Source organism: Agelaius tricolor, unplaced genomic scaffold, assembly GCF_023055355.1.
Source record: "Agelaius tricolor isolate 1412-34295 unplaced genomic scaffold, bAgeTri1.0.p SCAF_19, whole genome shotgun sequence".
Taxonomy (NCBI): domain Eukaryota; kingdom Metazoa; phylum Chordata; class Aves; order Passeriformes; family Icteridae; genus Agelaius; species Agelaius tricolor.
In genome coordinates, this window is record NW_027269279.1 from 2031368 (window position 1) to 2048301 (window position 16934).

The 16934-nt window shown below is 50.3% G+C and overlaps 1 protein-coding gene across 2 annotated transcripts in view; it reads left to right on the forward strand.

Moving 5' to 3' along the window:
* Positions 1-16934, forward strand: part of CACNA1H (calcium voltage-gated channel subunit alpha1 H) — a 153225-nt gene that overhangs the window by 56493 nt on the left and 79798 nt on the right. For both annotated transcript variants that reach the window (XM_071443802.1, XM_071443804.1), the window contains exons 7-9: positions 2181-2493; positions 13358-13450; positions 16019-16790. In XM_071443802.1, coding sequence (XP_071299903.1) covers positions 2181-2493; positions 13358-13450; positions 16019-16790 — 1178 coding nt within the window. The remainder of the gene's footprint in view (positions 1-2180; positions 2494-13357; positions 13451-16018; positions 16791-16934) is intronic.

The window sequence follows — 16934 nt, forward strand, 5'->3', positions numbered from 1 at the left end:
CTGTTTCATATGGAAATTTCCTCCCGGGGAAGCAGCTGGTGGGAGGGCAAGGAAAAGGCTTGGGGAGGAAAAACATCTTCCAGGTTTTTGTTGGATCCCAAGCCCAGAAACAGCGCAGGTGATGTCACAGTTTAGTCTGGAGCTGCGGGGTGTGCGAGGAGGGGCTGCTGAGCACAAAGAATTCCCAATTCCCAGGACGTGCTCCTCTTCCCTCTCCCGTTCCTGAAGCTGCTGAACCCTCCACACCCACCTCGGGTAATTGGATCATGGAACAGAACCGAATTCCCCAGGGAAGTGGCTGAGGGCTGATTTCCCTCAGCTGTGCCCTGCAGCAATTGTTCTCTCCTTAAAGTGCAGCCGCAGAGCAATTCCTGCTTGGCTCCAGGGTTTTGGGAGAGCAATTCCAAGCAATTGTCTGGAATAACACTTGTTAAAGCCAAATCTCTTCACCAGATAGGGACGTTCAGAGAGAGATAAAAATAGAGCTGTCCTGGCTGGGAGAATTACCTGGTTATCTTCTGCCCACATCTTTTATAATGTGTGTGCTGCCTCTCCCTTATCTCGGGGTGATTATGGAGCAGCTGAGATCCCTGGAGCTGGGAAAACACGGGGTAAAGTTGGCTCTGGAGCAATGCAGCCCCGAGTGCTGCAGGCTCTCACCAACACTGAGCACACTCCTGGCACACAAAGCACCAGGTCTGGGACACAGCTCGGGGAAAAGCAGCTCCTGCCCTGCTGCAGCTCCAGGCTGGGACAGAGCCATCGGCTTTGTCCAAGCCAGTTCCATCAGAAATGCAGCAAGCACGCGGTTTTCCCATTAATTTGGGCTTTTCCTTTCTTTATGGAGGTACAGAGGGAGTGGGAGATGGCCCCTGGCTGGGTCTCTCCCTGTGGGACCTCAGCCCCTCATCAGATTCCTCCTGAGGGATGCATTTATTGGGAAGCTGCTCTGCCACCCAAATAAGCATCTTCAAATCCTTCCAGGGAGCCCAAAAGCTCCCTGGATTTTGGGGGAGAACCTGATCTGCTGGGATTTTCTCTCCATCTCCTCTCATTTCATGCTTTTTCCTGCTTTGTTTGCTCGGGGAAACTCGGACTGGTCTTTGCTGGGAGACCAGCGGGGTCTGATCAAATCAAAGGGGTTTGGTTTTAGGGGCTGGAATTCTGACAGGGATTTCTGAAAGGGGAAGGGATAGCAACCAGCACCTTTTCCTGCTGCTAAAATCAGGGATGAACTGTTGGCAGTGGAGAAAGATGGGGAGATTGACTTGGTGAACAGAATCCCATTTTATTGTGGGATACAGAGCTTATATTCTATTTCAGGGAGACTAGTAATGTGTACTACAACGATTAGGTTAAAATCACATCCACAACTTATGCATATAACAACATTTCTTGCTTGCAGAGTTTAATGGGATTTTCTTTTTCCTGTAAAACCATTTGATTGTGAGAGGAACAGTGGATTTGTCTTCACAAACAAGCTGTGGGTCTGCTGGTAGATAAAACCAGCACTGGGAGATAAAAGAAACAATGGAAAGGATTGCACTGACTGATGAATGGAAAAAGATATTTTCTTTTACAAATAAACTTTAGTTTTGCTGATAAACAAAGTTAGACATTGAAGGATGAAAGAAACAATGGGGAAGAAAAACCCCTAAATTCCATAAGAATTAAAAATTAAAAGGGAGGGTTGTACATTAGGGGGAAATCTTCGGGAAATCTTTGGTGTCAGGCATATTGGGGAGTCTGAACCTCTCAAGTACCTCAGAAATGGGGAAAGAGAGAAGGGAAATTGGGATAAAAAAAGAGGCTGTGTCCTCCAAAAATTCGAGAGATCCCAGGGGAATGTCCCATGCCCTCTCCCTTTACTCAAATACAGTAAAAGGACTCCTCTCTCTCCTTTTTGGACATAAACCTCTGGTGTTTGTGGGTTAATTTTCCTAACAATAGAATCTTCTTGCAGCCCAGGTCTAATTTTCAAAGCTCCCTTTGCTCTTGCCAAGGCATGCTGTTATCAAATCCCTGATGTCAACCAAGTCCAAAATCCATCATCTGTTCTTGCGTCCCCCAACATCTCCCCCTTTCCGTTTGACCAAAAACACTTTTAATGGCCTTAATAATTACTCGTGAACCATTTTTTTCCCCCCTCATCCTTTTCCTTCTTCCCTGCCCTCCTCCAGGACATACAACCTGACCTTCCTCCACCCCTACTACCGGCCGGACGAGGCGGAGGAGAACCCCTTCATCTGCTCCTCTCACCGGGAGAACGGCATGCAGAGGTGCTCCAACATCCCCAGCAGGAAGGAGGCCAAGGTGGAGTGCACCCTGAGCATGGAGTCCTACAGCCCCAGCCTGGCCGGCCCCGAGCCCAGCAGGAACTCCTGCATCAACTGGAACCAGTACTACAACATCTGCATGGCCGGGGACGTCAACCCCCACAACGGGGCCATCAATTTTGATAATATTGGATATGCCTGGATTGCTATTTTTCAGGTAGGATTCTCCCAAAATTGGGATTTTTTTTCTGTTGATTTCCTTGGTTTTCCTGGTTTGGGGTTTGTCGCTTTTTTGCTCTCGGGGAGGTTTTGGTGAATGCAGCAAAGCTGGAAGGAATTTGCTCAGCCCCGAGTGAAACTGCAAATAAAGAAATAGGGAATGAATGAATCGGGGAATAAATGGTGCAAGAGAGCATTTGGGGAGAAGGAACCTTTATTTTGAAATTATTTGAAAAGAGGGAAAATAACTTCTTCAGGCAGAAAAACTCGTGGCAAGTTCCTCCTCTGCAGATCAGATAAATCCCAGGGATTTTTGGGAGCAGGGGCTTTATTGTTGGAGCATCAGGAAACTGAAAGTGCTGTTGAGGTTTTTGAGCAAGATTTAATTTCATGCTGACATGAAGGAAGCTGGCATGGCTTAGGCTTGGTTTGAAATCACAGGATGGTGAGCCTGGTGAGCATGGAATGCTGGAAAGGGGAACAATCAGTCCTGGCCAAAATTCCCGAGAGGAAATTCTGCCCCCAGGGAATTTCAGTCTCTTTTGAGGCACTTGAGAAAATAGGAAAGTGCTTCTCACTGGGACTGGGGGAGATTTTACAGGTGATAAAACTCTTCATAAGGGAAGGATTTTCCACAGATTTTCATGTCCAGAGGCTGTGATTTCCCAGGCCTGCCCCAGCTGGAAGATCCCTGTGTTCTCTCCCATTTTTAATGGGCACTTCCTGGTGTTAGAGCATTTCTTTGGCTCTGGCTGGGTGCCTTGCTTGATTCAGTCCCCCTGAAGTGGAGGTGACATCTGTTCCTAGAGCAGAATTCTCCTTTCAGCTTCGTTAATGAGGAATAATTACTCATCCAGAGCTCTGTGTTTCATTTATGGATTTCCTCCTCCCAGTTCCATGTTATTCATGAAGTTCATAACTTCCAGCTTTCACCTGGGGGTTGCAAAGTGGGGAATGTTTGCTCTGAGCACCTTCCCTGCTCCTCAGGAGCTGCTCTTGGGTCACGGTGCTGGTGCCAGAGGCTCAGAACCAAATCCAGAGGGGTTCAGGCAGATCTGAATCCCAATTTTCCCACTGGGAAAATGCTTTGGAATTAGCGAGGAAGGGAGGAGCTGCTGGCTGCTAGTGAGTGCTGGGTAAAGGGCAGAGGGAATTCTCCTTTTCCTGCTCTTTGATGGATCTGAGGGATCTTCCCAGGAGATCCCACCTGGTTCCTTTTCTCAGGGAAAGGACACAGAGGAGGAGCAGGAGCTTCCTCAGAGGGGTCCTGCTGCCTTTTCCCTTCCCAAGCTGTTTTCCAGGCTGCAAATCTTCATTCCATTTGATTTCCTCATCCCTAAAAGGCCCAGTATGAATTTCAGGAAGGGCCCCCAGCCCCAGGAGAGGTTCCAGCTGGTTCCTTTGGGCAGCACAATGTCTGGCAGGGTGAGATCTCCTGTCCTGGGATGGTTTTGGCAGCTGCAGGGAGGTCGATGATTTGTTTTATCTCTGCTCAGGCCATCCAAAGGCCCCAGAGGATTTCCAGCCAAAAACTCTGCTCATGTGCTTATTCCTGCTGGAAGTCAGGGCTCATTTTTAGGAGCTGGGGATGATTTAATTCCAGGTAAAGAGGCAGCAAGGTGCTGGCTCAACTTGGACAGTGGGAAATCATCAGTGCAGGAGGTGAGGTGCTAAATCCAAACAATTGCTGGAAGCAGGGAAGGTTCAGCACATAAATCCATGGAACTGTGCTGGATAGCACAATTAACAGCTGGAGCTGGACAGCACCAGGCCAGCAGTGGGATGAGGGCTCTGAGGAAGTAGTGCAGACAGCCCAGCTGATGGATTTAGGAACTCTGAGCTTCCCTGGGGATCAGGGTTGAGTTACTGGGGTGAGACAGGGCTGGTTGTGCTGAGCCATTATTCTGAAGGATAATGAACCCAGCCCCTGGCACTGTGCAGGAATTGTGAGATGGAGAGAGAGCCCTGAGGGCTGGCAGATCTCCAGTGGGAATTGTGGCCAGCTCAGGTGGCTGCTGGACAGAGATCCCTCAGGATTTACCCCAAACGAGCCAGGAACTTTGGGTTGTTCAGCCTGGGGAAGAGGGGCCCTGGGAGGACCTTCCAGGAGCTGACAGGAGAAGGGTCTGGAGTGCCAGGACAAGGGGGAACAGCTTCCCCCTGGCAGAGGGCAGGCATGGGTGGGATCAGGGCAAGGAAAGGGAGGGTGGTGAGGCCCTGGCAGAGGTGGTCTCACCCCTGGGGGTGTCCAGGGCCAGGTTGGGATGGTGGGAGGGGTCCCTGCCCGCAGCACGGGTGGGACTGGATGGGCTTTAAGGTCCCTGCCAACCCAACCCATTCCAGGATTCCATGGCCTGGTGTGGTTTAGGAGCTGTCAGAAAGGAGGAGGTGAAATGGAGGAACTTCCCAAGTGCAGGAAGTGCCCAGGAGTTTCCCAGGGCAGTTTGATACCATTCAGACCACGAATAAACCAAACCAAGAGCAGAAAAAAAGCAGAGCTTGCAGAAAAGTCTCAAGATTTCCACTCTAGAACATCCAGCAAAGCTGTCCCAAGGATGGGTGAGCACTTTCAGCTGCCAGAACTGAGATTTTAAAAGACGTTTCTTTCAGTGGGAGTGACCCTGAACTTCCCAGAGCTGGGACAGGTGACAGCAGGAAAACGGGGAAATGTCTCGTCCACCTCCCAAGGAGGAGTCAGACACAGGAGAACCTGGTGCAAATAGAAAAATTAAAAATAATCAAGGGAATGGCTGCATCCCTGAGTGCTGTAAAGGATGATAATTCCTTATGTAATCCTGAAAGTGATTCATGTTTTGCTTCCCCTCATTTGTTGTGCAAGAGGCTAATTCGTGTCTGTATTTGTTACAAAGGCACGTTCTGTGGCAAATTAGGTGAACTAATTAGCTTATTACAGACTAAATGAAAGGAGATGGAACCTAAATTAACTGTGAGGTTTGGCATGATATGAAGATCCCTTTATTGCACATGAATTCCAGCCCCAACAATCCGAGCAGTAATTACAGGTATTGTTGTCACACGGCAGATGATGAATTACCCACCTCAACCAAGTCCAATTTAATTGGAATTACTGACAGTCCCAGTGGAGCAACCAAAACCTTCCCACCTCCCTGACCTGCAGCCTCGGGGTGGCCGGGCCTGAGTGCAGAAATCCCTGATAAATAAAAAGGGATTGGGAAGCTGAAAGTTTGGCAAGAAGAGATGTTTCGGCTGCTTTGCAAAGCAGAGAAACTTTGAGTGGGTAATTTCACATAGGATTTGTAGGAAAGCAAGGCCTCTACTCACACTTTACTCCAGGGGTGATGCTTCTGGCACAAGTTGAAGGAAAAAGCAACCCCAGGCAGATGCAAGAGGAATGGTTTTCCCATCGGCTGCAGCACTGTCCAACGGTGCTCTGCCCCCTCTGCTCTGCCCCCTCTGCTCCCCCACTCCCAGCAGGTTTTGGGAAAGAATCAAAAAGCTGCAATGGGAGGGAAAGGCCTGAGGTTTCCAGCTGTGCCCAAAGTCATTTTGGGGCTGTGTTTTTGGGAGCTGTCACACTGGGTGCCTGTGTTTTCAGTGTTCATTGAGCAGAGGAATTTGGGATTTGGGACCAGAAGGAATTTTTTTTCCTCCAATGGCTCAGCCTTTAAATTGGAGAGTGTGTCAGCAACGCTTCTCTGTGCTGAATTTGGCAAGAAAGAGTTTGGAGCTTTTCATTCCCTCTGCTTGGAGATGATGCTTTGTCACTCAACTCGAATCTGTTTTGGATCACCGAAAATATTTCCCTGGAAATGACGGGGTTTGAGCTCTGTTGCTGTTGCTTTTTTTAATTTGGTCAGCCAAATAAACAGCACTTGCTGCATTTGAAGAGCTCTCAGGCTGAATACCCCAGCTAAAAATATCCAGCCCTTTTCAAGCAGCTCGGAGCGTGCTTCCAAGAGGGATTTGTTGCCTTTGGAAAATCTTTGTTTTGAAGGTTGGGAGGAGTTGTCTCGTGTAGGGCAGGGCAGAGAGGCCACCCTGATGCCAGGAGTGGTCCCATGGCCCCTGGGGGTGCTGGATGGAATTAAAACCTCCTGTAGATGGAGTTTGGGCTTCCAAACCTCTGGAGTTTTGGGAGAGTTTCATCCAACCTCAGTCATGGATTCTTGTGTTTGGAGTAGGAAGAGGGGTCCTGCAGCAGAACCTGGAACCAGAGTCCAGTCAGGAGAGCAGAAAGCTGCTGGTTGTGAGGAACATCAACAACTGACCCAAGGGAATGGCTGGAGCCGTGCCAGGGAGGGTTAGGTTGGATTTTAGGGCAAGGTTCTTCCCCCAGAGGGTTCTGGGGCACTGGAACAACTCTTCAGGGAATGGTCATGGCCCTGAGGCTGCCAGAGCTCCAGGAGGGTTTGGACACCATTCCCAGGGAGGCCCAGGGCGGGGTTGTTGGGGTGTCAGGGTTGAACTCTGCTCCTTCCAGCTCAGGATATTCCATAAGTCCATAATTCTCACAGGGAAATCTCACTTTGCTTTGGTTGCACCAAATCTGCTCTGTGACCTTTCCCATGAGGCAAAGGTGCAGCTCCTTCACCCTCATTTCCCGGCCTGATCCTCCCAGGTGTGGTTTGGAATCAGTTGTAAAATCCCCTCAGCTGGGAGCACAGATCTCGGCCTGCTTTTCCTTCCCTTTCCCTCGTGGCAAACCCTTCCTGTCCCAGCTGGGCTCTGACAGAAATCTGGGCTTTGTGGGGCTCCCAAGGTGAGCAGTTAAACCCTTCCCTTTGCCAAGGGTCCTTTCACAATCCATGGGGACAGGGATCATCATCAAACTCGGGAATATGGGCAGGGTGGGATTTGTTGGAGCAGCAGCTGAGGGGAATCGGGGAGGGTTTTGCTGTCAGATGAGGGCTTTGCATTGTTTAGTGTGAAACAACAATTCACCTTCCTTTGGAGCCAAACTGGGATCTGGGCTGGTTTTGATCCCAGAGCTACCATTCCATGAGGGTTTGGGTGACAAACAGCAGCATCAGTGATGTGTCTGACTTCACCCCACACCTCAATTCCCACTTTGCTTCTCAAAATCCACCAGGAGCTGCCAGCACTGCCCTGGCATCGCATTTATGGGACCAGATTTGGCAGGTCAGGAGCTCAAGACAGGGAAAGAAGCACAATTTCCTTTTTCCCCATCGTTTAGGGACACTTTTCAGAGCAGATTCCTGCTCTGCAAGGCTCAATTTATAAAGAAATGACAAGGCCTCGAAGTGAAAGGAAAAGCATCTGTTCAAAGGATGTTTCTCAATGTAATAAACCTGTTTTTCTGGCCACAGAGGTTCCTTAACGAGATGTTTCGGGAGGAAATAATTAAAATTGTGACGTTGGCTTCAAAAATAGGGATTTGATTATCTGCCAAGCTCGCTCTGCCTGTGCAATATTCCCTGGAATATTCACTGGGCAGTGCTTGGGAGCCAAATCCATGTTGCCCAAGAGGGTGAAATTCAGATAAGAGGCTTTCAGAAATAGAAGCTAAAGGCCTTATAAAACTTCCTGAAGCCATCAGGGTAATTAATAACTCTCACAATTTATAGCACTGGATCCCATCTTGATAAGTTTGATGAAAAATAAAATATCAAAAAGCCTCGTAACAGAGCCAGGGGAATGAGGAGATAAAAACTAAATGACCCCAAACACTCATGGCCATCCTCAGAGTTGCTGTTGGGTTCAGAATAATTGATTTGGATGCAGATAATTCCCATTTTTTTCCCCCCAAAGGACTCAATTTAGGCCGAAGAAAAAGCGGCTAAGTGCAAATTAGAGGTGTCAGTCAAGATGAAGTCTTCAAATGTGGCTTTCTCTGGGTTTCCAGAGCATCTCCTGCCTCAGCCAGGCACTGAGCTCAGCCAGCAGCTGCAATCCTGGAATCAGAAGGAATTTCAGGTTGCCAGAGCTGCATTTTATCAGGATTTTAATAAGGGAGAGATGCTGATTGTGGGTGCCTGCTCAGGGAGGCTGACACTCCAAATGAAGTTTGTTCAAGTAATCAGAGCAGGGAAATCTTGCCACGAGACAGCTCCAGGCTGGAGTTTTGTGTGCCCTGTGCTGGGTTCTGATCTCCCCAGGCTCGCTCCGCACGGCGCCTTTCCAACCTTCCCTCGACTGATCCGTGGAGCTGGAGGTGGGTTTGGAGCTGCAGCTCTGGCACCAGCCCCTGGTGCTTTCTAGCAGCCAGGAATTCAGCCCTTGACTCGTGGAAGTTGGAGTTTGAACGAGGCTTTTCTCCCCCTGGATGATTCTTTTTGCTCTTTGTTATCTGACACTGGAGCAAAAAAAATAAAAAATATAAAAAACCCTTCCCGCTCTCTTGGAGTCGGCTGCAGCCAAGAACTTGCAAAGATTTTGGCAGAGCTCAAAGGAAAGAGGGTTTATGATGAAAACTTCTCGACACAATAAAAGAAATCGTTCTGTGCAAGCTCTGAAGTGACCCCAGGAAAAGCAGTGTAAACCTGCTGCCTCCCTGGGAGCACTGAGGAGGTCTGAGTTAATTGCCAGCATCTTTAATCTCCATTTCCCTCGTGATTTTCACTCTGGAGTTTTAGATTGACTCTGATTAGCTTGCCTAGAAGATCTGATTCTGTCCCCAATTACTCTCCTATAAATCAGACGAGCATCTTTATTACAGCTGATGAAATTACTGTGGCATGAGCAGAGCAGGGGGATCAGAATCAGCAAAGACCTAAAAAAATTAAATCTGATTGGGTTTTGTCCACACTCATCCTGCTCCTGTGAGTCAGGTGCTCAGGGAGTGTTCAAGCCAAGCATCAGTGAAATCAAAACCTTTCTCTGTGTTCCCCTGAGGGAGTTTTCTGTTGAATTCTTGCACTGAGGGTAGAGAGAATTGGGCAAAACTGAGAGATTTACTGGCGTTAATGGGAGATAAATTATTTAACCCAACCCTGGGGAAAGGGGTAAAGAACTGGAGGAGCAGGGAAGGACCCGAGCATCACCCAGGAGCTGAGTGGGGTGAGAGGACAGCCCTGTTCTCCTGGCAAGGCAGAAATCTTTTCCCAGGTACCTCCTGTGCCCCAGGTGAGGAGCAGGAGCAGCACCTCCAGCACCACCCTGCCAATCATCTTAATTGAATCTCCCAGCCCTGGCCCTGCAGCTGCTGATTTTCCTGTGCCTTGCACATCTTTCCCATCAAAGCAGAATTGGGAACGAGTTCTCACCCTCTTATCTGGCTGACAAATAATTGTGGGTTGTGTTGGTGGGAGCCTTTGAACTGGAGCCTTTGGAGAGGCTCCTTAACCGGGCCCCGTGTGAACAAGCAGGGCTTGAGCAGCCTTTAATTACTGAGCAGGGATTGCCCAGATTGGGAAGCACCGGGAAAGGTCCTCCAGGGCTTTGGGAGACATCCCTGGAGGGCTTGGAAGGGCAGTGAAGTGGATTAATCAGAGTGGGGATGAAGAGAGGAGCAAGTCCTTTCTCCTCGGTGGAACGAGCAAAGCAGTGCTGGGAAAACCTCCCCGAGCTGCTGGTTCTGAGTCCATGGAATCCCACAGGGCTTTGGGCTGGGGAAAAAACCCCCTCCAGTTTGGACAGGGACCCCTTCCACCCTCCCAGGCTGTTCCAAGCCCATCCAAGCTGGCCTGGAACACTTCCAGGGACGGGAGCTCAGCTGCTCTGAGGGTGGGATCAGAGCAGCAAACCCTGCAGGTGCCCCAGTTTGGCTTCCAAAACCAGTGAAAGGCTTTAGCTGGGGGTTCATAGAGCAGCTGTTGGCAGGTCCTGGTGCTCTGGTTCCCGTTTCACCAGGGCCTTGCTGGGGATGTGCATTTTTCCTTGGATCAGGGAAAGATGACCTCGGGGAGTCCTTGAAATCCAGCAGGAATGAGGCTGGAAGGAGCCCAGCCCTTGCAGGTGCCTGTGCACGAGTTGTCCTGCATTTCCCCAGAGGTTTGGGATTAAAAACCCTGCTGGATGTCTGGGAGCCTCCTCTTTTCCAGGGGAGCTGCTGCTGTTCCTGGATCCTGGCAGCCCAGGAATGAATCCCCCAACGTGCCAAACACCAGGACAGGCCCCAGAGGTCCCCTTGTCCCTCCTGCATCCCCCTGCTTTACAAATGAGCAGTAAATAACATAAATTCTGATTACACCTGGAATATTCAGAGAGCTTGGTGAGCATTTTTCACCCTCCAGAGGAGGAACAGGGGGTGTTGATTGATTCTCGTGGGAAATGCTGCCTCTCATGCAACAAAAATATCCCTGCAAGGGTTGGTGGGCCCTCAGTGCTGGCTCAGAAGCCCTCAGGCGACTCCTTTTTCTTTCTCTGTATTTAATGGGTTTAATCCATTGGATTTGAGGATTTCCAGCTAAATCCAAATCCAGCGTAGAGGTGCATCCCATATTTTTGGGGTCCCTGGGTTGGTTTTTCATCCCTCAGTGGGAATGGCTGGAGAACCTTCTGAGCATCCAGAGGGAAGGGAGGGAGGGAACCTGGGCAGCACAGAGGGAATAATTCCTGGGAAAGGGGCAGAGATTTGGTGTCACCTCCTGACGTGATCCCTCTGTTCTCTGTGACCCTACAAGGACTGTGGGAGGCTCAGCTGTGCACAGAGCCCTCACAGACACAGGACCTGCCCCAAAAGGACTTTGTTCTCTGTAAATGTGCTCAGGGAGAGGCAGGAAAGGGCAGGAGGAGTTTGATTGCTGTGCTGTTCCTCATGGATGAACACCCAGGCAGTTTAACCCCTTCCCACCCATGGGAATAACAGCACCAAGGGGAAAATGGGGACAAAAACCTGCCCTGGATTGATCCTGGGGTAAATGATGGGTAAAGAATCCTCTGGGGTTTTGTTAAAGCTGTTTGTGGCAGGGCAAGGGGCAGTGGTTTTAAACTGGCAGAGGGCAGGGTTAGATGGGATTTTGGGGGAGAAATTCTTCCTTGTGAGGCTGGGGAGAGGCTGGAATGAAATTCCCAGAGAAGCTGTGGCTGCTCCAGCCCTGGGAATGTCCCAGGCCAGGCTGGATGGGTTTGGAACAGCCTGGGACAGTGGGAGGTGTCCCTGCCATGGCAGGGATGGGATGGGATGGGATGGGATGGATGGATGGATGGATGGATGGATGGATGGATGGATGGATGGATGGATGGATGGATGGATGGATAAGCTCTGAGGTCCTTTCCAACCTGAAGCATTCTGGTAAGCCAAGCTTTGCTGAGTGCTGTAATTCTCACAGCATTCTCATTCTCATAGCAGCAGTGCACCCCTCTGAGCTCTCACATTCCTAAAAACAAAATATCACCCACTGGAGGTGCTGGGGCTTGTCTCCAGGAGCTGCCAGTCCGTCTCCACAAGGTTCTGGTTTTCCAAAGGGCACAACCTCCTCCAGGAAGTGGAAAATTGAAATATTTAAGGCCGGAGGGGAAGGTACCACAAATATTTCAGGCAGGACATGGGATGGAGGTGTTTAAAAGTGGTTTTGTGACTGGCCAGTCCTTCCTGCTGCTCTGAGTGCTGGCTGATCACGAGGGTGGGGTGTGGAAGAGCAGCTGATGGATGTGAGGAGGAGCAGCAGAGGTGGGAGCAGTTTGTGGAAGCAGCCGAGGTGTCAGACCTGATCCCCCCGAGCCTTTAACAGCCCTGACACAGGAAACAGCTGCAGGGACAAATTTCACAAACGATCTCCTCCTTGGCAGATGAGCTGGGTTGGTTTTAGCTGTGCTGCCTCCTCACTCAGTGGGGTGAACCTCCACGGGAGGAAGGTCAGAAGAATGCTGGGAAAACATCAGCATTTTGAATTGAGGGTGAGAAATCCCAAAGAGGCAGCAGCCCCGAGCTGCTCTCTGGGTTCTGATGGTTGTGTGAATGTGTGGTCGTGTCCTGAAGATCCTTATCCAGGAGTTTCCTTCTGTTCCTCGAGTAGAAAAACAAAATCCGGGGAATTCATGGATTTGTGCCTCAGTTCCCTGCAAGGTTTTATTCACTGCTTCAGGGTTTATGGATCAGCTTTTGGGGACACGCCAGGCAGAAAATCCCCTACACCCCTTCTCTTCCCACAGCAATTCCTTCCCTGCAAAGGTGGTTTAAATCAGGGATGATGCCACTGAAATTGTGGGGTTTCCCAAGGCCCCCCAGGCTCAGGTGGGGTGGTGATGGGGGATGTCCCTGGGAGTGGGTTCTGACAGGAGCTCGGATTCTGATGGAAATTGCAGTTCCAGGGTGGAATTTCAGCTCTAGTAGCAAGCCAGCACTGGAAGTTTGGGGTATTTTATCTAAATAAAAAGTGTAAATTACGTGGCAGAGCTCGCTTTGCTGTGCACACAGCCTGGGTGGTGTTAATTAAACCCTCAGCTGCTTTTTTTAGTGGAAGGAAGGCTGAGAAAACGAGCCTTAAATCAAGTCTACATTTAATTAAAGCCTCTCTTCCATTCAGATGCTCTCCCACTATGATAGTGGTGGTGCAGTTGGAATGCTGAGCCAGGAGGAATCAACAAGGAAATTGGGTTTGCAGAAACAAAATCAAGTTAAAAATGTGGGAATTTTCTGGGTTACATTACAAGAACAGCAGCTTGAGGTAAAACTCCAGATCTCTGCAGGGAAAGGAGTTGGGTTTTTTTGGGATTTTGAGCCTTCCTTGGAATTTCTTTGCCTCAGAACCAGTGTTTCAGGTGGTTTATGTGAATGTTTCATGGTTTTAATTGTACCAGATTCCTGCAGGAACCTCAGGCCAGCCCTTTGGCCCCATTCCTTCTCTCTCAAACAAACTTGGGATGGATCCCAAGAGCTTCTGTGGAGGGATGGGTACCTGGCCCTATGGGAAAATGGATATTTAACAACTTTTGGGGTGACTTTTGTCCTCACACTCTTTTTCTCTGTCTCCCTGTAGGTGATAACCCTGGAAGGATGGGTGGACATCATGTATTACGTGATGGATGCACACTCTTTTTACAATTTTATATATTTTATATTGCTTATCATAGTAAGTATGACTTGGCAGATTCTCCTATTCCTTGTCCTTGGGGGGGTGAAGTTGTTCCCTGTTTTTTTCCACAGGGAAGAGCCAGGCAGGATTCAGGATTTTCCCTCCCTCTTGCCTTCCCACTCTTGGTCTTCTCATCTGGATGTATCTGTGCCCAAAAATCCGGATATTTTTCCTCCTTTACACTCCTCAATGTGCCAGAGGGAGCCTCATTTCTTTGGAGACCCCTCAAACTTTTCAATTTCACCTGGAACCCTTTAAATAATAATAATTCTCATAGCAGCACTGCACCTCTCTGAGCTCTCACATTCCTAAAATCAAAATATCACCCACTGGAGGTGCTGGGGCTTGTCTCCACAAGCTGCCAGTCCATCTCCACAAGGTTCTGGTTTCCAAAGCTGCCAGTCCATCTCCACAAGGTTCTGGTTTCCAAAGCTGCCAGTCCATCTCCACAAGGTTCTGGTTTTCAAAGGGCACAACCCCCTCCAAGTGGAAGTGGAAAAGTGAAATATTTAAGGCAGATGGGGAAGGTACCATGAAGATTTCAGGCAGGACATGGGAAGGAGGTGTTTAAAAGTGATTTTGTGACTGGCCAGTCCTTCCAGGTAACCCTGTCCTTGTCAGGGTGGGTTTGGAGGCCTTGGGAAGTCCAGCCAGATCCCAGCAGGAGTGGGAAAACCTGGATCAGAGCAGGGTGAGAGTGCCCTGGAGCAGTCAGGGACTCCTGAGCTGGAGCAATGGGCCATGAGCAGAGATTCACACTCCACTCCACTGAGCTGTTCTCTCCAAGTGGATCCATGTGGAAAAGGCAGAAGGTGACTCCTGCCCAAGTCACCTGGAGCTGGGAAAGGCACCTCTGCTGCTCCTCTGGCAGCATCCAGGCTGATATTGCACTCTGGAGAGCAGCACCACAAACCATCTCCACACAGCTTCCCTGAGCATTCACCAGAAAATCCCAGGTTCAATCCATCCATGCCCAGGGCTGGCCCTGCCCTGAGGTCACTCCCTTTTCACCCCTCAGGGCACCAATTCCCTGCTGGGAACATTGGACATTTCCCTTCTGAGTGGTGAAAAATCACTTTGTGGGCTCCACAGCTGAGGGGAGGATGCAGCTTCAGGTCACATCACAGTCTTGTCCTTGGGACTCGATTTTGAGAACTTGGTGTCCCCCAAGAGCACATCAGCTCATCCAGAGACTGAATCAGCCCCTCAGGAGCACTGAGTGTCCTGGAGATGCTTTTCTGTGTCAGGGAGCCACAGGAGCACAAGGTCACAGATCCATGGGCCCTGACTGTACCCCCAGAATGATTTCACACTCTTTTGGGGTGTGAAATGATTGAAGAAGAGAAGAGGATGTTTCAAACCAGCACCAATTGGACTCAACATTGTCTTTCCCTGCATGCTGGCCAAATTTCAGGAAAAAATTCTTCACTGTAAGAGTGATTGGGCACTGGAATGGTCTGCCCAGGGAGGGGCTGGAGTCACCATCCCTGGATGTGATTAACAACAAGACCAAGAGGGGAAAATGTGGCACTCGGGGCCATGGTTTGGTTGATGAGGAGGTGTTGGGTCATAGGCTGGTCTTGATGATCCCAGAGGTCATTTCCAAGACCTTGGTGAATTCCAAGACCTTTGTGAATGTCCAAAGCAACGTTGTGCTGGGCACTGTGTGTGTTTCCTACACCTGTGTTAGCAAATGTCGCTGCTTGGAGGAGAGGAGAGTGGAGAAGGCTGTTGCTAAAATCATTGACCGTGCTTCAGAGCAGATTTAGCAGCTCAGGCACACGTTGGCAGCACATTTGGCGAGCAGCCCCTGGGATTTGGCACCTTTGGAAATGCCAGGATTGCCAAGAGCTGTGTGTGGCAGTGAGCAGCTTCCCTCACTCCGTGCCACCCCTGCTTCTTGGGGCTTCTGCTGGTCACAGTGACCCCAAGATACCTTAGAAGGTCTCTGTTCCCAGCCCAGGGGTCAAAGAAGGAGTCAGAACTCTTCGGTTCTTGGTCTCAAGGTTGTTTATTGTTTCTTATCTATAAAATTCTTTCTCTGGCCTGCTGAGGCCCGTTCAGCAGGACAGACAGAGGCACACTGCCTGTCTCTGGGGAGGTGTTATCTTTATATACTAAAAAAAGTTTTATCTTTTTATACTAAAAACTAAGTGTACAATATTTACCATAACTTCCCAATACCTATCACCTCTGTTAGACAGTGAGCTTCTACTCTAAACCAATCTAAAACTGCCAACATCACGGCAGAAGATGGAGGCCAAGAAGAAGAAGGAGAAAGGCTGGACACACCAAGATTCCTCCATCTTGCCCCCTGAACCCCCATTCTAAAAACGCCAAAAATCAATTTTTCCACCTTGTGACAAACTATTTATTATTGTACTTACACTTTCTTACCTTGCAGATCCTCATATAAGGTTGGTAACTTTTTCCATGGGTCATAATCGAAGTCCCAGGCATCTTGGGCTCTGTGACAGGGTCTCTGAGCCCCTTGGCAGGGTCCTGGCAATCCAGGACAGCCTGAATTCCGACACCTGCTGACTCCCTCCCCTGCTCTCCCCACAGGTTGGCTCCTTCTTCATGATCAACCTGTGCCTGGTGGTGATTGCCACCCAATTTTCAGAGACCAAGCAGCGGGAGAACCAGCTGATGCAGGAGCAGCGGGCGCGCTACCTGTCCAACGACAGCACCATCGCCAGCTTCTCAGAGCCGGGCAGCTGCTACGAGGAGCTGCTCAAGTACATCTGCCACATCTTCAGGAAGGTGAAGAGAAGGACCATCCGCCTCTACAACAACTGGCAGAGCAAACGCCGGAAAAAAGTCAACCCCAACAGCAGCGGCGGCGGCGGCGGGCAGAGCCAGCGGAGCAGGAGGAGAATCACCTCCATCCACCACCTGATCCACCACCACCACCACCACCACCACCACCACTACCACATCAGCAACGGGAGCCCACGGGGGCCTCGTGCCAACCCCGAGCTCTGCGAGCTGGAGCTGCAGGTGATGAAGCCGGGCCGGCAGCTGATGCTGCCGCCGCCCAGCTCGCCCAGGCCGCAGGGCCCCGCCGGGGCCGTGCACAGCATCTACCACGCCGACTGCCACGTGGAGGGGCCTCCCGGGGGCTGCAGGGCCGCCAGCAGCCCCGTGGGCAGCAAACTGGGCAGCCAGGGCAGCATGAACTACCCCACCATCCTGCCCTCGCCCGGCGGCAGGGCCGGCTCTGCGGCCCTGCCCAAAGGGAAGAAGAACGGGAATTCTCCGGCGGCCGTGGGGAACAGCCCTGGGAGTTTGGGCCTGGACTCGTACGGGAAACTGCAGCAGCTGGTGGGAGAGCATGGTAAGGGCAGCAGAGCTGGGGTTTATTTGGGAGAAGGGCAAATGGCTCCGGAGTTGAGGTTTTAATGTGTGGTGCTGAGGGCTGGGATGGCTGGGAGTGTGCTGTGGGACTGGTAAATCCTGCTGGAGGCCTCTTTGCTGTGGT